General features: G+C 51.5%; 1 protein-coding gene across 4 annotated transcripts; it reads left to right on the top strand.

Annotated features, from left to right (window-relative positions):
* Window positions 1-893: 893 nt before the first annotated feature.
* Window positions 894-10,013, top strand: LOC146079908 (uncharacterized). 4 transcript variants are annotated; one of them, XM_083186613.1, is made up of 3 exons: window positions 894-1,022; window positions 4,549-4,619; window positions 8,095-10,013. In XM_083186613.1, exon 3 carries the CDS (start codon window positions 8,104-8,106, stop codon window positions 9,178-9,180), a length of 1,077 nt encoding a protein of 358 aa, XP_083042739.1. In that variant the 5' UTR covers window positions 894-1,022; window positions 4,549-4,619; window positions 8,095-8,103; the 3' UTR covers window positions 9,181-10,013. The 4 variants fall into 4 exon arrangements, with proteins under 4 accessions (XP_083042739.1, XP_083042740.1, XP_083042742.1 ...); XM_083186614.1 differs by having other exon boundaries at window positions 918-1,042; XM_083186616.1 differs by lacking the exon at window positions 894-1,022 and adding an exon at window positions 1,058-1,218.

The following is a 10,013-nucleotide window of genomic DNA, read 5'->3' as shown; positions in this document are numbered from 1 at the left end:
TGATGCGCGCCGAAGTCGCGTTGGAAATTTCGGGGGCGTGGCCTAATTTTGGGGGCGTGGCCTATACTCGCGGCTCCCCCCCGCCCCCATTTTGCCGCTATGGGGGCATGACCCAGAGGCTCTGTGAGCCTCTAGCCATGCCCCCAGCCCCCTGGCTGCGGGAATAGACGCTGTGCGCATGCGCACAGCGTTTATTCCCCGCAGTTTAGCAGCCGACAGGGGGGACTCCCAACAGCCCCCCCTCACCGCGGGACACTGCCGACCGCGGGAGGGACAGCGGGACAGGCCCTGATAATCGGGACTGTCCCGCTGAAATCGGGACTGTTGGGAGGTATGGTACAATGACATGCGATGCGATATTTATGCTGGAAAAGAGCAGTGAATAAATAACTTAGTAACATCGCATCGGATGCATATTATAACACTAAAACGGGTACTGGATCAAAACTACCTGCTGTCTTGTGTCTTTTTGACGCCAAGTGCCGCTTTCATCTAATATATATATATATATATATATATATATATATATATATATATATATATATATATATATATATATATATATATATATATATATATATTATATATATATATATATATATATATATATATATATATATATATAGTGTGTGTTTATATGGGGACACATGGCAGTACTGTGATGCACACACTCATGGCAGTACTGTGATGCACACACTCATGGCAGTACTGTGATGCACACACTCATGGCAGTACTGTGATGCACACACTCATGGCAGTACTGTGATGCACACACACATGGCGGGGACCACTCTCAGGCACTCTCACAGTCTTGCCTCTGTCTGTGCGGAGAGGGCGGGTCATGTGTGAAAGGGGGCGGGGCCATGTGTGACTGGAAAATATCGGCGGGTGAGCTGGAACGCACGGACGGGGGGAGGGGCCAGCGCGACGTCACCGCACAGCCCCACTTCCAGTGTCGTCACATCCGGTCGTTCTCTTTCGGCGCGGCGATCTTTTGGCGCCTCATCTCCATTTCCGTTGCGGTGAGGACGGTGCTGGCCGGGTGGGTGACCGGGAGGTGCGGCAGCGGCTGGGGGCGCGGTGTGACCGGGAGCGCGGCATCGGGCGGTACAGCTCACCGCACAGGGCGCCCCGGGGAGGGAGCGGCGGGCACAGAGCTGCGGGTCATTGTGCCGGCCGCGGCGGGGAGCTGAGGGGCAGGTAGCGGCTGCTGCAGAGGTGGGTTCTGTGCTCCCCTGTGCCCCGGGAGGGAGGATGGAGCGGCGGCAGCGGGGTGACTGCGGGCCTGTGCAGGGGCAGGCCGCGGGTCTCTGAGGGGGAGTTCTGGGCTCCGGATGGTTGGTTTCTGGCGGGTAATTTTTTATGTGGCGTGTGGGTTAATTTTGGCAGCATCGGGGGTGGGGTGGGATTGTGTGGGTGTCTTGGGGAGAGATTTCAGGGGTGTAAGGGGAGGGAGATTGAGAGGTGGGGGGGGGGTCTCGTGGGATTGTGCTCAGTTTGATACTTGTGTATTATCTGGGCGCCCGATGTTGCCATTGCATGCCACTACTTAAAGGCCGCCATACACTATGCGATTTGGGCCCGATTTGACCCGATTCGGAGGAATCGGGCCGTGAAATCAGGCCAACTCGCATGTGCAGACGTCCCATTTGTTAAATCTTATGTGCAGCCCAAGGCGGGCAGGGGATGCAGCGTATAGTACGTGCGGTGGAGGGAGCCGAGCGGGGGACTGTAAGCAGGGAGCCGGGCTAGAGAGGCAGTGGGCGCACTATCCTGGGCGGGGGGGGGGAATGCCGCAAATAGATACTTACAATCGGTGAACGCCGCAAGGGGATCAGAGACCGGGTAGCGTAGGGGAAGCCTGGCACATAGAAATGAATGGACAGCCAGTAATTGGCTGAGAGCTCTCTGACAGAGAGCTCTCAGCCAATCACTGACTGTTAATTAATTTCTATGTCCGCCCGCTGCTGCCCGGCTTCCCCTGCGCTACCCGGTCTCTGCTCCCCTCGCGGAGTTCACCGCCTGGACCAGTGCTCTCACTGCCTCCCCTGCCTGGATCCCTGCTTGCGGTCCCCCGCTCGGCATCTGGCTCCCTCCACCGCAGGTATTACAGGCTGCGTCCACTGCCTGCTTGCAGCCCCCATGCCCTGCTCGGCTCCCGCTGACAGCAGCTCCCTGGGGGGACTGCATGTGATAAATCGCATGCAAAACCTGGCACATCAAGTGCCAAATCGTATGTGACCAGTTGTCAGTAGATTAGGTCCGACTTGTCCTTTGGACAAGTCGGGCTAATGTATGGGGGCCTTAAGGCATGCAATGCGATTTTTCATTGTGAAGACCAGATTTTTCATTGTATAGTCACCCATGGGTGATTTCATACCCCCACTATCCAACTACACTTGGAGTAGATTTTTATATAGTGTGCCGAGCGCAGCGAGCCCCCGAAGCGTGGCGAGCGGATTAGTTTACATGTATTCTGCGTCCCCTCGCTGCGCTCGCCAAGCTATATAAAATCAACTCCATGCGTAGTTGGATAGTGGGGGTATGAAATCACCCATGGGTGACTATACAATTAAAAATCTGGTCTTTACAATTAAAAATCGCATCACATGAATTGTATGCAACTATATTGCATGCAATGCTACACAATGTAAAAATTGGGCGCCCAGATATTACACAAGTACCCTCAGTTTTACTGTGACTGGATGGAGACAGGGGTATAAGTATATACAATTTAGTTATGGGCAGTGGGGGAGAGACCGCCAGGCAGGAGGTGACTGGATGGGGTATAAGGGTACTTAGGGCATACGTAGGATAACTCAGGAAAATTGCATTGCATAAGCCATTTTAAGGTGCATGCGATGCAATTTTCCTATGTAATTTATTCACTGCTTTTTTAGTCCTGGGGGATCGCATCGCACCTCCCACAAAATCGCATGCAATTTTATAGGGTGCGATGCCATTACGTTAGGTATGCAATAATATGATTGTATGTCATAAAATAGCTTTTACGCACCCCCAACTATCCACGCTACCCCGAAGTGTAGTGAGCGCAGTGGAACGCGTCCTCCGACTTTTTCGTACCCCCACTATCCACGTCGGTGTGGAGCTGATTTTATATAGTGTGGCGAGCCACGGAGACCAAAGCATGGCGAGCGGACACGGATTACTTTACATGTATTCCGCTTCCCCTCGCGGGGCACTCGCCACTCTTCGGTTTCGTTGCGCTCGCTACACTATATAAAATCAACTCCACGCCGGCATGGATAGTGGGTGTATGAAAAGGGGCTCGCCACGCTTCAGGGTGGCGTGGATAGTGGGGGGTGCGTAAAAGCTATTTTTAGGACATACAATTATATTATTGTATACCTAATGTAATGGCATCGCACACCCTATAAAATTGCATGCGATTTTGCGGCAGATGCGATACCATGGAGCCACATAGAGCAGTGAATAAATTACATAAAAAATCGCGCTGCGATGCGATTAAAAATCGTATGCCACTAAAATGGCCGATGCGGTTTCCCTATGCGGAATAGCCCACTAACCAACTAACATATAAGTACCGGTATAAGTATATGCAGCATAGGTATGGGCAGTGCAGGGGCGTGGGGGAGACCGCCAGGCAGGAGGTGTGACTGTATAGGGTATGGGTATAAGTATGTACAGCATAGGTATGGGCAGTGGGGGGGAGACTGCCAGGCAGGAGGTGTGACTGTATGGGAGAGGGGTATAAGTATATACAGCTTAACTATGGGCAGTGGGGGGAGACCGCCAGGCAGGAGGTGTGACTGGATGGGGTATGGGTATAAGTATGTACAGCATAGGTATGGGCAGTGGGTGGGAGACCGCCAGGCAGGAGGTGTGACTGTATGGGGTAGGGGTATAAGTATGTACAGCTTAGCTATGGGCAGTGTGGGGGGGGGAGACCGCCAGGCAGGAGGTGTGACTGTATGGGGTAGGGGTATAAGTATAGGTATGGGCAGTGCAGGGGTGTGGGGGGGGGATCACAGGGCAGGTGGTGTGACTGTATGGGGTAGGGGTATAAGTATGTACAGCATAGGTATGGGCAGTGCAGAGGCATGGGGGGTGAGATCACAGGGCAGGTGGTGAGACTGTATGGGGTAGGGGTATAAGTATATACAGCATAGTTTTGGTGCAGTTCCTGCCCACATTTCACAGTAAGAAAACCAAATATCCTGGGGCGCTGGGTGATTTGATGGTGGGAGTAGGGATTGCCATTGACAATGTTCATCGATAGTAGCATACTATGTGATTTGAGGTTTTCACTGTTGATAACCATCATTTTTATTTGACTGACCAGTCAGAACCTGGGGGCGGGGCTATGCTGTGTCCAGGCTTATTGGGTAAGAAAAAAACCTATTTGGTTATGCTTTGACATTGATGGTTCTCCCCCATCGATGGCAAAATTATTCTACACTGGTCCTAAACAATTGATGTTGAATCCTCAGTGGCCATCCCTAGGCGGGGAGTATCTGTATTTTGTATCCCTGCTGATTCCTTCTAACATGCATCTTCTGTCTGCAGGCGGCTTCCGGTGCTGTCAGTACTGCTGATATTGGGCCACTGGGGAGTTCTCACATCTACCTGCTGCTCTGGTGAGTATATTACCATGCTGTGTAACCCTGGTCCTCTCACCTGTGTCCACTATCTGGCCTGGGAACCAGCTTGTGGGAGCTACATCAGGAAGGGAAATGGTTTCTTAGTACCCCTTCTCTTCTGCTCATCCAGCATCATAGGCAGAACAAGTGAATGGGCTGCACTGTGTGTGGTGGTAGAACCCAGGAATGCCATCCTCTGTGTCCAAATGTCCCAGCATTGCAGTCTATGTCCGCTACAGGGAGCGTTGCATACACTTCCCCTTCTGTCCCCAGAGAGATTTTACTAATGCGATCCCCTGGGCAGGGGGGCAATTTCTGATCAGCCTGCTTCTGTGTAATGCTGCTTTCAGACCGCATAACTGGCTTTGACCCTGTATTTCAAAACGTTTCCAAAAACGGGTCTGCCAGATAAAACCCCTTTCACACCGCAGCTCTTAAACGGTATATTACCGTTTAAGTGCCGATTTTTTTGACACTGGCAGACCCGTTTTTGGAAACTTTCCAAATACAGGGTCAAAGCCAGTGCAGCCTTCAGCCCTCCCCTCCGTGCAGCTCCCCCCTCCCCCCCGCGCGTCGACGCCCCCCGCGCGTCGACACCCCCCCCACCCCCTGTGACTTTTGGAAAATGGCTGCCCCCATACGAAAGACAGTTTTTTAAAACAGGTTTTCCTATGGGGCAGCCATTTTCTGAAAGACACTTTTTTTTCATAAGTGCTTCCGACCATACAGAACTGCAGTGCCGGGATCCACAACGGAGGTACCGGCTGCACGGGGGGGTAGGTCGACAGGGGGGGTCGACACGCGCAGGGGGGTGTCGACACGCACGCGGGGCGACTCCAGTGGTGTGAATATTTAATGAGCGCTCATTAAATATTCACTGCGCTGCGTTTAGGACCCAGCTCATTGGCTGGGTCCTAAATACCGTTTCAGAACCGATTTTGAGCCTAAAATACCGGTTCTGAAACGGGTAGGACCCTGCATTTTAACCGGTTATAAAAAACGGTATTTTCTAACCGGTTAAGTGGTCCTGCACCTTTCAGACCGCACAGATTACCGTTTTAAAACGGTAAAAAAAGGCAATATACCGTTTACAAAGTGCGGTCTGAAAGGGGCATATAAGACCCCTAATATATAGTAAACTAATTGGTGCAAGGACAGGGTGACCAGACATGCCCCAATTAGTCCTTTTCCTATTACAGTGACAACATAACACTGGTGTTAATCATCTCGCTACACGTGGCTGCAAACTGCCGTTTTCACAATGTAAAACTCTTATTCAGTTTAGTGAAATTACTTCTTTAGTGCCCATGTATTAGCTGCAGCCTCCCATCTACAGTGCTCCTCCAACGTCACAGTAACATTCAGATAGCTGGGGCTGGGTGGGCAGGGCACTGGGGCTGGGTGGGCAGGGCACTGGGGCTGGGTGGGCAAGAACTTTGGAAAAAGTCAAAACAAAAAACGTCCAATTTCCTGTTAAAATATTTGTCCTTTCAATAAGGTGTTCTCAAAAAGATAGGGTAATCCTGATAAGATGGTATGGCCAGGTCACCGATTTCAGTCCTTTGTGGGCCTTCATCAAGGCAATGCAAACTGGTACATTCAGATTCCGACGGTTCCTGGTTTATTGTGCTGTCCCCATAAAGCTGCCTTGGAAGGAAAGATCCAGCACACCTGCATCATAACAGCATTGCCTTCTCTATTGAGATTAGCGGCGCAGTATCAGCCTATTGTTTTGTGTTTTTGGAAACCTTTCCATACAGTGCAAACAGAACGGCCCCACTAGTGTGAAAGCACAAACGGAAAGGGCCCCCTACAGTGACTGCGCACACGGAAATCCCAATACCACTGAAATGCTGCTTACTCTTCTCCCGTGTGTGATTATCAGGCTGACAAGCACCACATGAGTGCAGCGACACAATCCCTGTCTGCCTCTTGCATAGTTAGTGTGTGGCTGTTCTCCCTCTAGGCCACTGGTTCCCAACCCTGGTCCTCAAGGACCCCCAACAGTGCACGTTGTCCAGGTCACCCAGCAGGTGCACTCATTATTCAGACACATTTTAAAATATCCACAGGTGGAGCTAATTATTTTGTCTGTGATTCTGTGGGGAGACCTGCAAAATGTGCACTGTTGGGGGTACTTGAGGACCAGGGTTAGGAACCACTGCTCTAGGCGGCTGCTTGCGCTGTGTACACTGTCTATAGTACAGTCAGCTGCTGTCCAGACACTGCCCCTGTGTACACGGCTGGTTACTGACTGCATTACCACCTTCTCCCTCTGGGCGGCGGCTTGCGCTGTGTACACTGTCTATAGTACAGTCAGCACATAGTATAACAGCAGCTGCTGTCCAGACACTGCCCCTGTGTACATGGCTGGTTACTGACTGCATTACCACCTTCTCCCTCTGGGCGGCTGCTTGCGCTGTGTACACTGTCTATAGTACAGTCAGCACATAGTATAACAGCAGCTGCTGTCCAGACACTGCCCCTGTGTACATGGCTGGTTACTGACTGCATTACCACCTTCTCCCTCTGGGCGGCTGCTTGCGCTGTGTACACTGTCTATAGTACAGTCAGCACATAGTATAACAGCAGCTGCTGTCCAGACACTGCCCCTGTGTACATGGCTGGTTACTGACTGCATTACCACCTTCTCCCTCTAGGCAGCTGCTTGCGCTGTGTACACTCTCTATAGTACAGTCAGCACATAGTATAACAGCAGCTGCTGTCCAGACACTGCCCCTGTGTACACGGCTGGTTACTGACTGCATTACCACCTTCTCCCTCTAGGCGGCTGCTTGCGCAGTGTACACTGTCTGTAGTACAGTCAGCACATAGTATAACAGCAGCTGCTGTCCAGACACTGCCCCTGTGTATGCGGCTGGTTACTGACTGCATTACCACCTTCTCCCTCTAGGCGGCTGCTTGCGCTGTGTACACTGTCTATAGTACAGTCAGCACATAGTATAACAGCAGCTGCTGTCCAGACACTGCGCCTGTGTACGCGGCTGGTTACTGACTGCATTACCACCTTCTCCCTCTAGGCGGCTGCTTGTGCTGTGTACACTGTCTGTAGTACAGTCAGCACATAGTATAACAGCAGCTGCTGTCCAGACACTGCCCCTGTGTACACGGCTGGTTACTGACTGCATTACCACCTTCTCCCTCTAGGTGGCTGCTTGCGCTGTGTACCCCTGTGTACACGGCTGGTTACTGACTGCATTGCCACCTTCTCCCTCTAGGCGGCTGCTTGCGCTGTGTACACTGTCTGTAGTACAGTCAGCACATAGTATAACAGCAGCTGCTGTCCAGACACTGCCCCTGTGTACACGGCTGGTTACTGACTGCATTGCCACCTTCTCCCTCTAGGCGGCTGCTTGTGCTGTGTACATTGTCTATAGTACAGTCAGACACTGCCCCTGTGTACGCGGCTGGTTACTGACTGCATTGCCACCTTCTCCCTCTTGCTTTTCAGACTACAGAAATGGATGACAGTCCTTCCCATGTAGACACAATTGATGTAATCATTGAGCCGGACCCAGAAGAGTTAGAGGATAAGAGGAAAAGGCAGGTGAAGAGACCCCGCAAGGATGAGAGCCCGGACGAGGAGGAAGATGATGAAAGCGGTCAGGATGATGACAATGACAGCGACTACTCTCCCCCAATCCACGGCAGGAATTTGAGAAGACGCCGGCAGTATTACTGCGCAGATTGCGAGAAATGCTTCAAGCACAGCGCTGCCTTGGAAGCCCACCGCAAGATCCACAAAGGCGAGAAGACCTTCAAGTGCGATGTCTGCGATGCCCGCTTCAGCCTCAAGTCTGACTTGACTGCTCACCGCACCAAGCATGTAACCAATAACCGCGCCGAGAGTCCGCAGACCAGCTTGTCCCCGCACGAAAGCTCCAATTCTAGTGGAAGCAGCAGCCCCCTTCTGGACGGGAAACTGCACCCGTGCAAGTTCTGCGATAAAAAGTTCAGGGACAAGTCCATTCTGGAAGCCCATCAAAGGATCCACACCGGGAAGCTCGCCTATCCCTGCCCGGTGTGTGACGAAAGCTTCTCCAAGCCGGCTCTGCTTGCGGCTCACAGCAACATCCACCGAGAGGGAAAGCCCTTCCACTGTGACCAGTGTGACAAGAAGTTCAACGACCAGTCTCTCCTGATCGCCCACAAGAGAACCCACACCGGGGAGAAGCCTCAGAAGTGCAACCACTGCAACAAATGGTTCCCCAACCGCAGCAGCCTGGAGGCTCATGGAGAGTGCCACCTGAAACCCAAGCCGTACAAGTGCCGACACTGCGACAAGAGCTTCAACGACAAGTCCCTGCTCATCACTCACGAGGGAGTGCACACAGACACTAAGCCCTTCAAGTGCAATCAATGCAACGAGAGCTTCTTCCTGAAGACCCAGTTGGTGTCTCACCAGGCGGCGCACGCCCCCGACAAGCCCTTTCCATGCAGCCAGTGCGACCGGAGCTTCAACAAAGAGGAGACATTACAGGCCCACATCCGTGTCCACAACCTGCAGAGTGCGGAAAAGCCAAAGTCTCACAATTAGCTGTTTTTAGGAATAGAATTTACACTTCAATGTTTTTAAAACTTCATGCTGACCCTTAACCGCATCCAACGAGCCCCAGACTGGCATTATCCAACGTTCTTTATATTCTGGCCACATTGTCAGCGACGGGAAGGGATGTTATGCGCCTATAAGGTTTCATTGTGACTATAGTAAACATGTATATATCATGCTCCATACAGGAATGTTGGGATCTGGTTGTCGGATGCTCCTTTATTAGAAGTGGGCACTTAATCCTGGAGACTCCACCGTGCAGGCGAAGATGCCACCTCCCTGCTGGATGGAGGGGTGACGCGTGCCGGAGCTGCATCCCGGAAGTGTTGTGTGTGTCCTGGGAACACAAACTATACGCATGGGATAGATAGGCCTTTATGTTGTCTGATCCATCAGCCTGAGTTCCCTGTGCCTTGTTGGGTATACTTCCTTTCTACAATGGGGAGGTGCAGGTGTGGGCATTATTCTCATGCCAGTAACTGTTAGATGATCTGTCCTGGTGTGTGTGTATATATACAGCCTGATCGCTACCACGTTCATCTCCTTCCACCGCCTGTTCTGCAGCGGAGCGACGCTGCTCCCACCACGCCTGCGCATCGCACTGCTCAGACCGTGCACCTGGATAAATACTAGTTGTAAGAGTTAGCCCTTTTTTTTTTTTTTTTACGTTTTAAACTTGTCATTTCGGCCTGTATAAAATAAAGCGCAACGATGATGTGTCCCTGCAGGTTCATCCTGTCTCATGTAGTTTAGGCAGACATTACGTTGGAAATACAAAGCTTTTTTTCATTTTGAAATAAAGATGTGTATGATTCACAAAT

Source organism: Crinia signifera, chromosome 5 (assembly GCF_055691185.1).
Source record: "Crinia signifera chromosome 5, ASM5569118v1, whole genome shotgun sequence".
NCBI lineage: Eukaryota > Metazoa > Chordata > Amphibia > Anura > Myobatrachidae > Crinia > Crinia signifera.
The sequence above is the reverse complement of the archived record's forward strand: the minus strand, read 5'-3'. Positions and strand labels throughout refer to the sequence as shown.

Bases quoted from the DNA above. Each gene is read 5' to 3' on its own strand.
- LOC146079908 (XM_083186613.1), top strand. From the start codon at position 8,104: ATGGATGACAGTCCTTCCCATGTAGACACAATTGATGTAATCATTGAG.